This window comes from Parus major, chromosome 13, assembly GCF_001522545.3.
Source record: "Parus major isolate Abel chromosome 13, Parus_major1.1, whole genome shotgun sequence".
Taxonomy (NCBI): Eukaryota; Metazoa; Chordata; class Aves; order Passeriformes; family Paridae; genus Parus; species Parus major.
The window spans coordinates 251,733-269,935 of NC_031782.1; the positions used below are offsets into that span (position 1 = coordinate 251,733).

Here is an 18,203-nt window from a genome sequence, read left to right on the forward strand (position 1 = left end):
TCCCAGGGCTCTAAGGAAGAGCAGCCCTTGCCCCAGGGCAGACAGAAGTCAGAGCAGTTACACAATTTTAGCCATATTCAGGTATTAGAGAAGAACCAATAAGCTGAAACACAGCTGGGGCTCCCCCAGGCTATCTAAACCAATTTGTCTGAAATAAAGAGCCATGGACTGCAGAGGGAGAAAGAGGCTGCATTCCTGCAGGGCTGGGTTGGGCCAGTGGACATCTGTCCTCAGCACCCAGCTCTGAGGTGAGCACAGCTACAAGAGCTCTGGGGGCAGGTAAGCTCTATGTGGGGACACCAGCTCCTGTCCTGGGAGATGACCTGCACAGCCCTACAGCAAGGATGGGGATCCAGCAGTTGCCACATAGAAATAAAGCAACAAACTGGTTTAAAGTAAAACATATGTGGTGGGTAGGATAAGGTGTTCATGCTTCAGGGAATTGTCAGTGATTTATCTACAGCTCCAGTGTCAGGAGATGCCTGAGATTTTCTTCCCAGCCCAATACCAAACTCTACCTTTCGGAGGATCCACCTGTGGTCTTCTGTATGTCTGAAGCAGCTTTCTCTGAATAGAATTTGCTGGATTGAGAATCCTTTCTATTTGACTTTTCACATGAGTGATTTACATAAAGCTTGAAAATTTTTTCCTTAATTAGAATTCTTTTCTAAACGTTATTCTTCAGATTTTGTTTCCAACAAAAGCTATAATCCAGGACAAACTCAGTAAAATTAGCAGAATCAGTAGTGGAAATATTACAAAAGTAGTAGTCCAGTTCTCTGCAGAGTGGCTCATCTGGAGAGTTTCAGGACCTCTGTATGTTGGCAGAAACTAAATATTAAAGCCTAATTACTGAGTAGGCCAAAGAAGCAGCAAATGAGAGGGCAGAAGGCAGCTCTTCTGCAACAACAGCTCCTGTGAAACAGCCGACTCTGTTCCCCACTGGGCAATGGGAAAACACCATTCTGCTTGGGGCAGCAGGTGGATTCATTTTCCATGGGAAACAGAGAGCCTCGTGTCCCAGAGCAATAAAAGAGGGCACTCTTAGAGAAAAAAAAAAAAAGAACAAAACCAGTAAAACATTTCCCCCAGTTTTCTCAAGAAATGGACCTTTTCTATGTGTCAGCTCAGAGACGTCCCAAGCCGGGGAATTTTTGCACCCGTACAAGAAGCAGCAGCTCAGGGAAGTGAAGTGGGCTCTCTAAGTCACCTGTCATGCACAGCAGCCACCGCCAGCTCTCCTGGCTTGAGAAATGGGAGCGCTGTGGTGGATCTCTGGTGCCTTCTAATGGAGAGGAGGCACGGCTTATCCCTCTCCTCCAAGAGCTCCTGCCACCAACACATACACTCCTCCAGCACAGAAATCCCACCTCTGCCCCAGCCTGGACAAGCCAGGCAAACCCCTGGGGTCTGTAAAGGGCAGAGGGGGCAAACCCCTATAATAGCTGCCACTGAATTCAAAGCTAATTTTTCACAGTTTTATTCACTTTTACAATTTTAACTTTTCAGCTAACTGAAGCGGAACACTTTTGGTTCAACTATTGAACTAATTTTTATCAATGGCTTACAAAACCAGAGAAGTTTTGCTGCATTTATTCTATGTATTTTCTGGAACCATAAGTTTTTAATGAAGTGAAATTATACTGAGCAGCCATAACTCAGCTGTAATCTTCCAGCAAACTTTAACATTATGGTATGCTTGTAATATGTTAGATTTCAATACCCATTGCTGGCATCTCCTGTGATTAAAGTGAGCTCACCTTCACACACTGCCCTCAGCTCCCACTGAACGAGAACGGTCTTGTATGCTTTGCAGGCGGCTGCCAGTCCCGAAGTGTAGGTATTGACATACATACTTAATGGAGCTTAAAACTCACTGCAGGCTGCACAGAGGCTTGGACCACCCAGGGCTCCCCTCCTGTAGCAGGGGCTCTCTCCCATGATCAGGGATCCAGTGTTTTCTGGATGGGCAAATCTTTCCTGGTGCCTTATCCCATTCCCAGTTTCCCCAGCCCCTGATGCAGCACAGGTGATGGCCCCTGCACCCACTCTGGTATATGCTGTGAGGTAGCTGCTTCTGAAAATACCTTGGACATCCTTTTCATCATGCAGACCACAGTGTCCCAGAAGCTGCATTGTTAAACACACCGATCCCAGCAAGATTTCTGTGGAGTCCGAGCTCCAGTTCAGAGAACACACCGAGGAAAATCTTTTCCTGGCTGCAGGATGTGAAGCACTGGGATTCCTCAGCTAGGGGTCACTAGAATTTAAGGCAGGACAGGACTTCAGAATCTAAAGTGACTCCAGAGGGAAAACATGCTCTACAGAGAGACTACTGGATAAAAGCTTTTGTATGTTAATGTTAGCAGGAACTGCAGCTTCATGTCCTGCTCCAGAACTGCTCCTGGTAAGTGACTCCTCTGGCAATGCAGAGTCTTTGTCCTGGTCTCTGTAACGTTCAGTCAGAGGAGGCTCTCCGTATTTCCATATGACCCCAGACTGAGCCCAGTGTCACACCTGCCCACTGTGAAATACTGACATTTTCTGTTACATATTTCACCTGCATGTAAAACAGGTGAGATGAAATTTACTGTTCCTCCTGGCTCCATTTTCCTGTTTTCTGCAAGCCTGGAAATTATTTGAGATGAAATGTGTTCTAGGATGAAAGGAATCAAATTGTCCTTTGAGGGAGGGATTTTTTGTGGAACAGTGAAAACTGTGCTACAGAAAGGGAAATTCTGCTGAGCTGTCAAGAAAACAAGGAGCATTGGTAGATGATATCCTAATTTCCCTCAGAGAGTCTTAACACAGAGTATTGCTGCAGCAGCAAACACAGTTGAAAGCACTACAGCTTAATAATAAGCCTTTCAAGAGAAATGTCTGTAGTGATCTTTTGAAGCAGCTATAAGGCACTTGTGATTGCAGGCAGATTTTGAGGAAGGTGTTATAATGTATTATAAAGCAGCTCCATGCATGGTTCGTTGCCAAACAGCTCACAACTACACTGACCATAAATGTGAAAAAAGATTCTTGTGGTGGCAGGAGTAGTTCTTTTTTCTCGTTCCACTCCCTCTTTAACTGTGCTGGAAATGACTGGGAGCATTAGTATTCTGATGGAGGGAGGCTGTGACAAAGACCATGACTACAGGGCCTCCTGACTTCTGTGCTGCTGCCAGCGATGCGGAGGGGACTGACTCCGACAGCTCCGCTTCCCAACAGCCCTCCATGGCATGGGGAGAACAGACGGGTGATTCATAACACAGCACCATGCTCTGGGCTTTCAGAGCTAGCTCTGAGCATTGCATGGAACTATGACACCAGGTGAGCAGATATTTCTCTTCATTCAGAGACTGCACCTTGTATGTGCATGCCTGTGCATGTATGTTTATTTAACAAAGGACAAGCTATGGACCAGTGTGATGATTGTATCTTCTTCCTGAATGTCTTTTCTTGGCAGGATTTGGAAGCCTCATACAGGATGTGCTGTGGTGCTTCAGTCAAGTAAAAGGAACTATAGATACTGGGGTGACAGAATGTAAGTTTATTTTTCCTTTCGCTGCTGTGACCAAAAATAACTTGTCACATACATCTTTCCTAGCTGCTGTGCAGGGAGGTCGTGTGCCTGCTGTTGGGAGCTGCTTGTACAGAGCTCAGCTACTCTTCTTGGTTTCTGCCCTCCCTATGTACTCGTGCATCTGAAAGATACGGGTCTCTTAAATTAGCTGTTGATGCAAGAATTCATCTGAAGGCATTATAGCTAAATCATATCAATAGCCTTTGAAATAGATTTTTTTTTTTTTTTGGTTTTCAGCTGTTATTTACAGAGTTTTTCAGGAAATGATGAGACAGCTTCTCCAACTATAACCTTTACCAGAACCAATTCTGGAACTGAGATGGGCTATTAGACACACTTCTTCTATTTTGTTGTGGTCCATGAAGTGTGATGACTTCTTTAAAAGCACTTAGTGTCACTTGTGAGACTAAGAGGGCTGAGTTGTCTCGGGCCTCTGAGAGCAGAGCTCTGACTTCTGCTGGTGGGAATGCAGTGCCTGGAGTGCTGTCACCTGTCCTGCTTCAGCGACTCTTGTTACCCTGCTTTGCAGAAGGGGGTTTCAGTCTGTAGTCTCTAGAGACTACAGTGGGACACAACACTCAGAAGGAGATCTAACAATTTATTAAATCTGTAGAGAAAAACACCACCATAGTGATTAAAGCCAAAATATTTTTTTACTGAGGGTTTTTGTTGTTTTTTTGTCTGTTTGGGGTTTTTTGTTTGGTTGGTTTTTTTTTTCAAAATTATTTGAAAGTGTTCTCAGCTTTTATTGTAAAATCTGCAGATCATTGCAACTAGTCAGGAGTACATGTTTGCTGCTTTAGGATTAATGAAATGTTAAGTTGCCTCTTGCTCTCTATTCTTTTCTTAATGTAACCATTTATCAGCTGAGGGCTATAAGCTTTTTTATTTTTTTTTTTACCACTGGAGGCTTAGTGGATGAATCCAGAGGTATGATGGCAGGAAAGGACTCCTTTGACTTTTTCTTGGGGTAATCTGGGCTCACAGAACAGTATAGGCTGATGAATAATACTTAAAAGCAGTATTCAGTAAAACTAGTAATAAAAAGGTGATACCCTTGGTGCATTCAACCTGAACAGACACAAACAGCGTGACCATGACCGAGGAGGAAGCTCACATGAGTGTTACGTGTGGGATGGGCTTTGGTTCTTTCTGCCTTGCATTGCTATGTGAATGCACATGTGTATAGGTACTAACTTGTGTACATCCACATAATTAAGTAATAAATGTGGCATTACAGATGCCTCACCTTCATCAGAAGTTTATCCATAACTTGTTACTATTATGCTAGTCTTTGCAGCACATTTTTGACCTTCAGAACTCTCGGTAACATCCAAGCATCCTGAACATGCACAATGTGATTTTTTTTACTGATTAGGAAGCACACAGTTGTGTGCAGTCAGGTGAGATGTTACTATCACTACAATGCTCTGCATCTTTGAATGCAGTAGAGCCTATCTCCTTCAGCAGAATGGACGGTCATTCTGGCTTTCAAATGATACTTCAAATGTTGCCAATAATAATTCTGCATTCATTTTGTGATAATTGTGTGCTCTTATCCACACAGAAGCCCCACAAACAGATCTACATAAACCACCTCATTTTGCTCTTTCCTTATTTGTTGCTTTCTTTAACTTGGAAAATGGTGTCACAGTCCGTGGTACTTGTCCGAATGAAACCAGGGGTGTAATGGATCCTGTAACTAAAGCCACTGTAGGGATGAATGAGCTCCCTTGTGCATAGATGGGAGGCCTGAGACATCTTTCAGCTGCTCAAACACTGATTTCAGTGTTAAATGTGAAGTACATGACGTTGCTGACTGCCATTGTCATATCGCAGTGCTTTGAACTACATTTCAGCACTGCCAAAAGAAAACAGGTTTTAGAGATCTTGCCTTATTCTGATATATTGATTATTAGGAGTCGACTGTAGAAAACAGATTAACGCGAATTTAAGAGGTGAATTCTCCTGGAGGCTGGTGCGGGGCTGGCTCCGGGCGTGCGGCAGTGCCGGGACACGCGTCCGTCCCTCCAGCGCTGCTGGTGCCGGGGTGCGCTCCCCGCCGGGCGGCCGGGGGGGCTGCGGCGGCCCGCTGCTGTGCGCATCCCTGCGGGACCGGCCCGCTGCTGTGCGCATCCCTGCGGGACCGGCCCGCTGCTGTGCGCATCCCTGCGGGACCGGCCCGGTGCTGTGCGCATCCCTGCGGGACCGGTCCGCTGCTGTGCGCATCCCTGCGGGACCGGCCCGGTGCTGTGCGCATCCCTGCGGGACCGGTCCGCTGCTGTGCGCATCCCTGCGGGGCCGGGCGAGCCGGGGCTGTGTTCTCGGGCGGGACGGGCTCTGTCAGCGCTCCCGGCAGCGAGCGATGCTGCGGGGCCGGGCCGGGCCGGGCCGGGGGTGTGTTCTCGGGCGGGACGGGCTCTGTCAGCGCTCCCGGCAGCGAGCGATGCTGCGGGGCCGGGCCGGGCCGGGCCGGGCGAACCGGGGCGCTCCGCTCCGCTCCGGCGGCAGAGCGGGGACCGGCCCTCCCCGCCGGGCTCTCTCCGCCGGAACCGGCCGGGGTCCTGGCTCGGTCGGGCGCGGAAGATGAAATGCCTGTGGCGGTACCTGCCGTACCTGCTCCGGCCGCACGGCGCTCTCCGCTCCGCCAGCTGCCACGGGCAAGGTACGCGGGGCGCGGGGGGCGGGGGGGCTGCGGCCGTGCTGCTGAGCTGCTCCAGGGGCCCCGAGATTGTAGATGTGGCCTTAAAAGCTCCGGATATTCCCGAGGAAATGGAACGATCCTGCCGTGCTCTGCCCAGCTCCGGTCACCCGACCCCTCTCCCGCCGTCAGCAGAGCGCGTTTCCAGGTCTTGGAGAAAGAGCTCTGCAGCAATCTGGGAAAAAGGAAATGTTCTCAGCAGCTTCAACTTTGCATTTCCAGGGTAGGAATGCAAAGTAGCGGGACTGTGTTTGACGAGGCTTCCGTGGGACTCTCTCAGCGGAAAGCCCGTTCTTGCGCGTTCATCCTCGTGTGACGCGGTGTGAGAGCTGCGGGACGGCTCTGCGGGTCATCCGCAGGCGCCGAACAGGATTTACATTCCCAGCACTGCTGCTCCCCGTGTGGAACCACAGCGGGTTTCCTCATTTGCCCTAAACAAAATCAGTTAATGAGGAAAACCATCACCCTGTCACCCAATTTTCTGCAGACCCACTGGTCTGTGTACACGACTGAATTTCCAACCTGACCCAGGAGGAAAAATCCAGGCGAACGCTGGAGGGATGTTTGGATGCTGAGGATGTGGAGTGGGAGGGGCAAGCAAGGAGCACTTGGCAGCAGATGATGACACTCCAGGCTAAAACTATTACAGCTACTCGGGTTGCTGTAGTTCAATCCAAGCAGACAGTATAGACTCTTTTGTTTTAAAGTTTCTCTGAATTTCTAAGCAGATCAAAATTTCCAAATAGATATCTGACCCTGAAGTTCTTTCTTTGAGAATTTTCCTGAAGATTTCGTTTTCATGTTGACATTGTCCAAAGGTACAGTTCCTTAAGATATCCTGAACGAGTCACTTGTGGATTATTTTGCGGGAACAAGTAATTCAGTGGAGAAGCACACCTATGTGCTATTTTAAGGGAGGTCATATGACAGGACTAAGGGGAAAAAAAAAGGACTTAAAGAAAAAAATGTCACACTGGTGTGCTATGCATTCTTCTCCATAGCAAACAATAAAGAGAGAATGAAGCTTGAACAGCACTCTTTCTTATTCCATTATTAGACGCATATGATAAACTCTGGGTAAAGCTGAGGTCTGAGAGTTTACAAGACCCTGTTCCACCCTAACTCATTAGCAAAACCAAAAAGAGAACCCAGGTAAGAGCTGCCTCCTGCCTGAAAAGGCAGTTTAATAAATAGCTTTTAAAAACCCAGTGGGCTAAATATTATGTATTTGGCAATGAACGTTTCTTTCAAGGCCTCAAGAAGGGCTGGCACCGCGCTGAGTCTCTGCCTGGGCTGCAGCTGCCGGCACACAGCGCAGGGACTGTCTGCAGCCAGGGTCTGAGCACTGCAGTCTCGCTCCTCCCTGCCCCTGGGGACACAAAGTCCTTGTCCTCGACCTCCAGCACCCCCGAGAGCGGGCACAGCCTCCGGAGTTGTCCCGGGTGGTGCCTGCTGGCTTGGTGCCCACTGGCCCTGGGGAGCTCCCCTCCCTCCAGCAGTGCAGGTCTGCCCTGCAGCAGCTGAAACAGAACCAGAATTTACATGTGATCTTCAGAAATCACATGAGGTTCCAGATTACACACTGAATGTCAAGAGAGCAGCACAGGCGAATTCTGAGATCCCTGCTGCTTGATAAGGAGGCAACTCCTCCATCGCCTTTTGAGTAATTCCTGTGACTTTTCCTGTTTGGAAGTTATGATAATTTCCAGAGTATTTGTATAATAGTACCCTGGCTCACAAACACTCCGAAGAGTGGCATGGTGCCTGTGTTTCAGCAGCCCTGAGGTAACTCTGCTTGTTTTCTCTGAAACCTTTTACAATTTTCTGGTTTTCCACATCTCTAGGCTCTGAACCAGCATTTTAGAAGGTTCCACTGGAGGTGACATGAAGGCCAGGATGTTCAGTCGCTTATGTTAGAGCTGGTACTAAAGCTTAGCTCAAAGGTGCCCTTAAGCTAGACAGTTAGCTTTGTAGGGGTCTTTAAGATGAAAGCTCAGCCAGAGGCACCTCAAAACTAAGCTCTTTACCTTAGGGGCACCTCTAGGCTTAGCTTTTGGCTTTTGAAATATTTTTGAGTGATGCATGTAAAAAATAATAATTATTTCCCCATACACTCCAGACAGCAGATTCCTCCATGGATAACCAGAGAAAGTGGGATCCAGTTTCAGAGGGATAAGTAGGACAGGCCAATTAACAACACGGTCTGCTTGGGAACTGTTCAAAATGTGCCTCACAGCTCCTGGTCCCTGGCACCAGTGGGATGGAGCGGTGAAGGGACCAGCTGGCTGGGGCTGCTCACAGTCCTGTCACAGAGTAAACCTCTGTCCACGTGCAGAAGAGCCTTCACACAAAATCATTGGTCTGCAGTGAACCTAAAATAGTCAACTTTCTGGTTTGGAAACTTTGTTTTTATGATGACTATTACACTTATCCCCTTGTCAGTTTTGCTCTTGCTGTGTTGAGCACAAGTGAGTTTATTTTCCTGGTGAGTCATTCCAGTGGTTCCAACCTGAGTTAATCAGACACCAGGAGCTGCGAGCTTCATGGAAGTCCTTATGACTCTGGAAAGAAACCCACAGAAATTAATTTTACAGCAGTCCTAATTCTACAGGATGGCGTGTGAATTGGAGGAACAGTGCAATTGTAAAAATATGCAAATATGGTTTGGTGTAATTAATGGTCCATAATTACATGAAGAGAGGCCATTAGTGTAAGGCTGATGGAGTAGAACACTGAGTTAAGATGGAGCTTTCTACAATAATTACACATCCTGATTTAGCTGTTTTGCAGTTTCTCATTCTGAATGCCACATCAAGCCTAGCTTTTGAGTGACGAGCATAGACTGGCTCTAATTTTAGGTCTTACATTTATCAGGACATGCACCACATGCAGGAGTCCAGCTTCCTGCTCAGTCCATTCCCTAAGAATAAATGAGGTTAATTCTGTGTGGCCGCAAAGAACTGGACTAGGGGGCTTGGGGGAAAATGGCTAATTCCCTACCCCAAATACAAAGTGTAGTGTCAAACTGAAGCAGTGTGGAAATTATTTCTTTTCACAGTGAGCTTAAGGCCTTGTTTCTGTGGTACCCATTCCTTCTCTTTTACTCCTGTTTGCCTGAGGGAGGGAATCCCAGAGCTTGGCCCCGTTGCTGTAGCAGTGCCCGGTGTGAGGCAGGTGATGTGCCGCAGCAGGGGCAGGAGAGATGCAGGTGCTTTGTTGGGCTGCTTTAATTTGAGACATGATCAGCTGTGTCCTATTCATGTCATCTATTACTTGTCAGGTAATAACTCCACCTGTGGGGAGATGCGTCTGCTGGACAGGCCAGGAACTCAAAGTGCTGCACAAAGATACACCTGGAACACCCCGCTTCCTGCTGCGTCCCTGACCCCGCGTCCCTGACCCCGCGTCCCTGACTCCGCCTTACAGACCCCACCCTACAGACCCCGCCTTACAGACCCCACCCTACAGACCCCGCCCTACAGACCCCGCCCTCCGCACCGCCCCATGGCCCCTGGTCCCGCCCCTGGCCCCGACAATCGCTCCCCCGCCGTGGGTGCGCTCCCTCCGGCTGCCGGGCGGGGGAGGTCTCGGTGCCCGCGGGGTCCCGGTGCCGGTCCCGGTCCCGGTGCCGGTCCTGCAGGGGGCACCGACAGCCTCGGCGGGCGGGGTCCCACGGGCAGGGTCTCTCCAGGGCGGGGTCCCACGGGCAGGGTCTCTCCAAGGCGGGGTCCCACGGGCAGGGTCTCTCCAAGGCGGGGTCCCGCGGGCAGGGTCTCTCCAAGGCGGGAGCGGCGAGCCGGGCACCGGCCGCGCTGTCTCCGCCGCTCCCCGGGACCCCTCCGGACCCGCCTTGGCTGCGGGGGATGCTCGGAGTGACCGACCGGCCCTGACCCGCGAGACGAGCGCTCGTCTTTAATGACACAACACGCCGCTGAGGGATGTTTTTTATCAGAAATTCTTTTACTTGTGAATGCTCCATTCTGGCGTTGGAGGATTTTGAAAATTATTTTTCTTCTCCTCCAGTTTGTGCCGGGATGCTGCTCCCCTCACCTCTCCTTCTGATCCCATTCCTGTGTGACCATCGGCCTCTGCAGGCTTCCTGGAGCTCAGACCTCCTGCGATGTTCCGTGTCGAACGGCTCCAACAAAAGCATAAACCAGATTATGAGCACATTTCCAAGATATCTCTGGAGATATTCCATTCTGTGACTGTATTTTCCTCACTACAGATAGGTTCAGCTGTAGCTTCCCAGCGTTCCCCTGTTGTCTATATTTAGTTAATGCTTAAATCAGCACAAAGGTGCCTTCTGTCATCCCTCCCACTCGGAAGGGACCTGATGGAGGTTGCAGGGAAATGCTTCAGAGTGAGAGGGAAGAGCAGCTGGCGGGGGCTGAGCTTCAGAGCCCATCTCAGGCTGCGGCTGCCTTTAAACGGAGTTATTTTAAGCACTCTTGGGGAAGGCAGCATGGCGAGTGTGGTGTGGTCAGGATGACCTACCGATAGGAACAAACAGGGAAATTGTCTCTGTTGTCCCTGCCACAGGTAGCTTTGTGTATTGGTGGAATCGCTGAAACCGTTCTCCTGCCCAGGCCCAGAGCCAAGGGGGCTCATTTTCCCCAGCACCACGGACCAGGTTTGACACAGCCACAGGCACAGCTGGGTGTCTCTGATCAGACCCAGAGATGTGTTCAGCTGCTGTGCTGGCTCAGTAGAGCCGATGGGAAATACCCAGCCACAGCCTGCAGCCCCTTTGGTTCTGGGTGCCATCCCTGCCAAGCCCACCCAGGAATGTCACAGGTCATCACATGAAGGATCACAGGGCCACACACGGGACTCAATGAAAACATTAAAAAACCCCATAGTTTGAGATTTAACCTTTTTTTTTTTCTTTTTTTTTTTCCCCAAAATGAGGTCACAAAAAAGCTCTCCAAAATTCCTTAAATATGTTGTTGTGGTGGAGCTGTGCAGGTGCACTTGCTGTATATGAGATGATGCTCTTACTGTGAACTCCTTGTGTTGCACCAGTCATGCAACAAACCGTGTTTGATACTACATTCTAAATAATTTTCTGACATGGATTATAAAAGAAAACCAGGCTGTCAGAGGCTGATTTGGCTATATTTGGGAAATAAACACACTCAGCTTTGTAAAGCCATATGGTGGATTTATTCACAATCAGCAGTTCCTTTCAAATGCAAGTTCATGTCACTTAGTAATACATTTTCCAGTATACAGCTCAGCACTCTGTTTTCTGTTTCCTCTTCCAGCGTGTGATCTGGGAGCAGTCAGCTGGCTGCAGCCATGGGCCACCTCTTGTCTCAGCAATGCACATTCAGCAGCATAATTAAGCATTTACATTAGTGAGTTCTTACCAGCTCCTGTGGACTTCATCAGCAGTTTTTGTCCCTGCTCATTTCCAGTGCTGCTAGCTGCTATTTTCCTTTCTGGGCAGCGCTGCACAACGGTGCAACTTTTGGCTTGGTTTCTTCTGGAAACAGGGCGTAGGAGCCTGCATGGAAAGCGTGTCTGAGCAGCCATCAGAGCCACTCTCCTCTGCTGCTGCAGGCACTTGCTCGGCAAAGCTCCAGCTCTGGGCTTGGGGTCTCAGAGGCACCAGCTCTGTGGGAACATGGACGGGGGGACATCCCCCTTGTGCTCTTTAGGGTGGAGGGCAGTCTCATCCTGAGGGAGGGGGGCTCTCTGTCCAGAGCCAGTAGCAGAAATGCTGGGCAGCAGCTCCCTGGTGCTGCCAGGCAGGGCCAGCATGCAGGCAGGTGTGCTCAGCACCAGAGCAGGGCACATCCAGTCCCCATCGTGCAGAGAGCACAGGAGCCTGTGTAGCTGTGAGCAGTGGGGTGCACTCCCCGTGGAGGGACCACAGCATGGGGCCCTGCAGGGACTTCAGGAGGGCCACCAGCCTGAAGATCTGGAGCTCTGCAGCTCGTGGGAGGCCAAAGCCATGAGCTGCTAAGAGGTGTTTCATTTTCACGAGATGAAGGATGGCAGTGAAAATTCCTGGTACACGAGCGAGTCCAGGCCCAAGGACACCTGGTGCAGAGCCAGGAGCAGGGCTTGGCCCTGTGTGGGGCGAGCAGGGGCTGCTCAGGGCTGTTGTGTGCCCCCAGGGGTGTCCTGTGCCTTCCCTGAAGACAAACAATTCCCCGTGTTCTGGGGGTTCTGTGTCCTGACTGCGAGCACGTGCACAGCTGCACAGCAAAGGCATTGCCTGCTGCTTGGGCTGCCCTGGAATTTTCTTGTCCTTTTTTGTGCTGGCTTTGTAATTTCTCAAGGATAATTGTCCTTGAGGTGAAAGATATTGCAGGTTTGCTGTGTTTAACATCACTCCATGTATTGTTGAAACCTAAAATTCACCCTGATGAATTTTCATTTGTGAGTCTATGAAAGCCACGGGGAATGTTTTGGATTGACTGTCATGCCCATATTTTTCTGACACCCATTTTTGGAGGGCAGGAGTGAGGTGAACCTTGCTGTTACATCTTTGACATTCTGTTCTCATGAATTTGGGTCTCAGGAAAATGAAGCACCGGAGCCTCTTTGTCAAAGCCCGTTGGCAAAAGATGTGTATGCTGGTGGTGGATAGGTCTAAAACAGACTCTGCAGTTGGCAGGATGAAAAGTGACTCTTCCTTGTGGGTTATGGCAGGTTGGAGCTGAGTGTGGGAAGTGCTGGGGACGAGCCAGGGAGCCGAGAGATGCCGGGGAATGCCTGCAGCCTGTGGGGGGGAGCGGGGTGCTCAGTCTTCTGTCCAGGACATCCTTCTGTGGCAGTGCCCTGTGAGTTGCAGTGGCAAAGGGAGTTGCTAATACCTCGTGTGAAATACTCTGTTCAGCTGCCTCTTTGTAAGGAGCACAAGTACTTTAAGTCACAATCGAGGTGAGAGTGCTCCAAGCTGGCAGTCAGTAGCTGGTGTGAAGGATGGGTGTGCAGCGTTCCCTGGGCTCCACAGAACACCTGAGTGCATTGACAGTGTTCATGCTAATGAATCAATTACTCTCCATGCATGGATGTTTCTCCCTTTAAATGTTCAGAAATCACTCACAAACTTAGCAGGAATTGAATCAGTTTTGTTTATTCAATTGGATTAAAGTAGCTGTATTCCCATGTTTACGAGGACAATTGGATTTAATGTTACTTTGCATATTGTTCCACTCAAATCTTTGGGGGAGTTGTCTGTTTTTGGAAGTAATATTTTTTAAAGGACAATAAAATCTTAATGACCACATCATCATTTCAGTGTAGACTTCTATGCCTAATGTCATACCGACCTCATTGGCTGATGTTGTTGTTGTATGTAATTCCAGGAAAAAGCCTTGGGAAAGGCACGTGCGTGTGTTCCTGTGTGCTGGAGCCCATGTGCTGCTGCTTGATTCATGGCTGGGTAGGGGCTATTAGATTTCCTTCCCCCAGGCATTTTATAATCTGTTTAACATAACACAGTCGTTTGTCTTGTTTGCTGACTGCTTAACAGATGGATATGTGATTTTCATAATTACTATAAGAACGTTAATAAGACGTGATATCTTTTATTAATTAACAGTTTTCCAGGTTTATTTTTCCAAATGACACGAGATACATTAGATGTAAATATTAGTGACATACAAATATTAGTTTTACAGCACTGGCATTCTGAGAAGTCAGGCAAACTTTAAAGGCTCCCCGTGGTGTCTCTTGTTTTTCTTTTCCCCCTCCCCTAAGCTGTACTTCATGAAGATTCTTGGGTAGAACAATCGGCTTTATATTTTGTTCAAGTCTGGTCTCCCCATAGTGTAAGGAAAGCCTAGACCTGGCCCATGTCCCAGGCCACCCTCTGTATTTATCCTGCCAGTGCAGTGTTCTTCCAGCCCATTTCTGTCCTCGGGTGATACCGACATCCCGCCTTTCCTGCTGCACATCTCCAGAAGTGGCAATCAGTGTCAACAAGTATGGGGGCTGTACACCACACAGAAAATAAAGTTTTTCTCACTGTGGCCACAGCTGCTCCTGGGAGCTCTCCCTGCCCCATGGCTGAAGAGGAGCCTGGAGAAAGGAGGTCGATTCTCCTGGGACGGGGTGGGAGGCTGGCAGTGCCAGGCAGGGCTCCCCAGAGTCACACCCGGTGTTTACACTGGGACTTCAGAAAGGAGGTATATTTTTGTTTTGTGGCGAAGTAGCACTTTCTGCTGCCTGGGAGGGGGCCAGCAGGACCCAGGGCCCTCCCAGGGGTGGGAACCCTGGCCAGCTCCAGTGCCACCTCTCCAAGCTGCTGGTTTTTGCTGGAGGCTGCCGGAGGACCCAAGCGTGAGGAAGCACAGCCCCAGGAATGATGTGTGACACCGGAATGCTGAATTTCAGGTGATCCCGGAGAACGAGACTGACGTGGGGTGAGGTGGAGGGCAGGGCTGGGCAGGACAGAGCCGGAGCCCAAAGGCTGGAGCTGCTCTGGTTGCTGTGGATGGGCACTCCCTGCCTGTGGGGCTGTCACAGAGGAGCAGTAACCAAAGCATTCGTGAGCCAGGCTGGCTCTCCGGTGCTGTGCTGGGTTCCAGACCTGGTTTGTCATGGGCTGTTGCCAGCAGATGGGGACCCTGTGCCAGGGCAGGGGGAGACAAAGTAATTGGGACGGACCCTTGGCTCATGTTGGCTGTTGCTTTGTGAAGTACCACTAAAAATTGACAAATTCCCGTTAATGTGGAAACAGGAGGTGAGTTGATCACTCCTTACCCTCTCTTGGCTCTCTTGGTTCCCCAGCTCTCAGCATTGCAGCAGTGGCTGTATTTTGCTTTACCCCATTTTGCCTTTTGCACCAGGCTGATTTTGGGTCACCATCCATCCTTCTGACAGTTGTGGAACTTCAGCTACTCCCTGTGCAGGTCAGGAGTGCTGCTCTGCCAGACACACAGCTTCCTTTCCTTTGGGGAGTTCACTCTCACTGATTAGCCTTCGTGCTTTCCATTTTGTAAGGCTGGCCAGGCTACATCTGTGTGTGCTTTGCTCTGCTGCTGCTGGGTGACAGCTGAGGACAAGCAGAATTATTTTTATGAGGTAGTAATCCCAGCCTCAGAATCCCAATGCTCTGAAACTTACTGTGTTTGTGTTGTAAATGGGCAGCCCTATTTTAATTTATAGCATGATTTCATTACTTTTTGATGTGGGACATATTCAATTAACTGAAGGCTGTGAAGTAATTGCAGTTTAGGAAATACAATTCACAGTGACCTGGATGTGTTGGTGTTTCATTGATGAACATTCTTTCAAATAAAATCCACCTTTGAGGCCATATGAAATTTTGCATATTAATTGCTAATTTAACAGGATAAATGCTAAATAGTCATCCTTGCGAATAATGTACCAGGATGTGCGGGGAGACATCTGGGTGCCCAATGTAAATACATTACATGATAAAGTTTGCTTTTTCAGTACTCAGACTTATCCCTGTTTCCCTTTTGCTGGTTCTCCTGATCATCAGCTGATGAATTCAGCCTGAGACTCCCTCTCATGGTTCTCTGGTGAGCAATGTTCCAGTGTCCTGCTGAATCCTCGGCGCACTTTGCTGCGTGTGTGCCGTGCTGCTGGAATCTGGGCTGTGTTCTGTCTCGGGGCTCCCAGCAGACCTGCACTGGTGCCCTGCAATGTGTTTCACTCCAGACACACAGTCAATGTGTCAGTTTTCCACTGTCACTTGTGGCGGAGTTTGTTACTCCAGGTAAAACCCAAACCCAGAGGAGCAGAGGAGGCACCAACGTGGACAGGTCTCAGCATGGCTCAGAGCAGCTGCTTTCAAGTAAAAACTTATTCCTTAGCATAGGCTAACTGCTTCAAATGCTCCAATACTGAAGCATGTGGCCTTAATCTACAGAAGTGGCAAATCCTATTTACTGTGTAAGTATTTAAGCTAATTATATCTCCGATGTGAGAAACACGTGACAAACTGTTCACGCTGCATCCTTTAAAAGACATTGATGTCTCAGACCCTCATGAAATATTCTGTGCCTCATTCCATTCTTGGGGTACTGTATGTGTTCTGCAGTGTATTTAGCTTAGTAATAATATGGAGGAAACAAGTATGTCATGGCTGGATCTTTGTAGAATAGAATCAGAAATAATTCTTAGCAAGTTTTTCCTAGAAGCACCATGTTTATGCTGCTGTTGTACAGGTGCATTGTGTTGTTGCTGTGCCGCTGTTGCGTTGTAGGAGGGGTCTGAGGAACTGAGGAATCTGATGTCTGGGCTTTTCTAAAGCCTGGCATAAAATCCTTAGTAGGGAAAGACTGCATCTGGAAAGAGCTGCTAAAATGCCTTGGAAGCCGGTTGGTGTAACTGGAGGCAGGAGGGAAAGCCCTTGGGGAGCAGCTGTTCCCGGGGCAGGCTGAGCGTGTGGCAGTGCTCGTTACTGGTGCGCTGTTAATCATGTACAGCTTGTGCCAGTACCTGTAATAACACAGCAGGGGTCATGGCCACATAGATCAATTTATCATTTGACCTTTGGGAGGCAGAAATTTTCACCTACTTTGCATTCAATGAACTGATTCTTCCCTTTTCTGCCCCGAGGTCTTGACTCTTGCTCTCCATCATTTGGGAAGAAGAGCTTGTCCTCTGCATGCAGCCTGCCTTCCCAATTTTCTTGATATTGGTTTAATCTGGTAAATTACTGGCCCTCCTCAAGTCATGCTAATTAAGGCTCATATAACTGAGACTTCATCACAGAAGTGGGTTATGACTTCCTCAGCTTGCTTACGTGACTTACAGGAGGAAACATGAAAAACAAAGGGACTTAGTGCAGTGAAATGACAGTCAGCTCTTGCTGTGCTGCCGGGACACAAAAGCAGGGCTCCAGAGCACAGTGGAGGGTGCTCAGGGGCTCAGAGGATATTAACATGTGCTGGGGGTTGCAGGCCTTCCCTGGAGACCACACAGCAGCCCAGCACAGTCTGCAGGTACAGGGGATGGTTCTACATGAGGCATTGACCATGAAGGTGTCCCTCCAGAGGGGTTTTACCCTCCGTGCATGCCCCTCCATGGCTGGATGGGAATGGTCTTTGTTGGCTGCTGCTCTTCGTGAGCCTTGCCCAGGATTTCTAGGCTGGAAAAGAGGAGCATCAGTCTCTCTGGGTGCTCCGCTGGCACAATATTTATAAACTCAGTTGTCTGTGGTCCTCTGGGGACTGAGATCCCTGACCTGGTGTCTGTGTCTCTGGCCATCCCAGGGAACCTGTGCCTGTGGCATTGGGTGTGTTCAGCATGGGATGGTGAGGAGCTCTGGGTTCCTGTAGGGTGTGCAGCATGGGGGCTCTCCCTGAGACAGCTTTTTCCTTATGGAGTTGTCCCTTAAATATGGGCCTGGCAGCCACCAACCCAGGTGGCTAACACAAATTATATGTGGAGAATAAGAGTATAATTACCCCATTTTTGCTGCATAATTAGCTCTTCAGATCTGTGGAGCTAAAGTGCTGTCTCTATTGCAATCTGAGCTTGAAGGACTTGGAGCACTGGACATGATAGGAGAAATTGTATAAGGGCTTTTTTGGGCTCTCCTCCTCAGAATACTAAATGTGCACCATGACCTTCACCCAGAGACCAGGTGTTGGCTCTGGTATGAGATGTTGAGGGGTGTCATGAAAGCCACGGTTTCCCTTAGGAGATGGGCATTAAATCAAAGCATCTCAGACCTGGTCAGTGCTGGTGGAAGTGGCCACCACCTGCACTGCTCCGTAGTTTGATCAGTCTGCAAGGCTGAGATGCTGCAGAGGGTGTCCTGCTTCCAGGGAGCAGTTCCCTGTCCCACCCTGGAGCAGGGGGATGTTCCACCCTTGGGAAGGGACAGAGAGGGGGCAGCAGTGTCTGCCTGCAGCTTCAGGTCACTGTGCTGCTCACAGAGCTGAGGCAGGCAGAGCACAGCACCCTGAGCTCACTCACAGCACCCTGAGCTCA

General features: G+C 49.3%; 1 protein-coding gene across 1 annotated transcript in view; it reads left to right on the plus strand.

Moving 5' to 3' along the window:
* The first annotated feature begins 3,240 nt into the window (after positions 1-3,240).
* Positions 3,241-18,203, plus strand: part of PPP2R2B (protein phosphatase 2 regulatory subunit Bbeta) — a 65,895-nt gene continuing 50,932 nt past the window's right edge. Inside the window, exons 1-2 of the mRNA XM_015642182.3 lie at positions 3,241-3,321; positions 3,458-3,535. Coding sequence (XP_015497668.1) covers positions 3,312-3,321; positions 3,458-3,535 — 88 coding nt within the window. The 5' untranslated portion in view covers positions 3,241-3,311. The remainder of the gene's footprint in view (positions 3,322-3,457; positions 3,536-18,203) is intronic.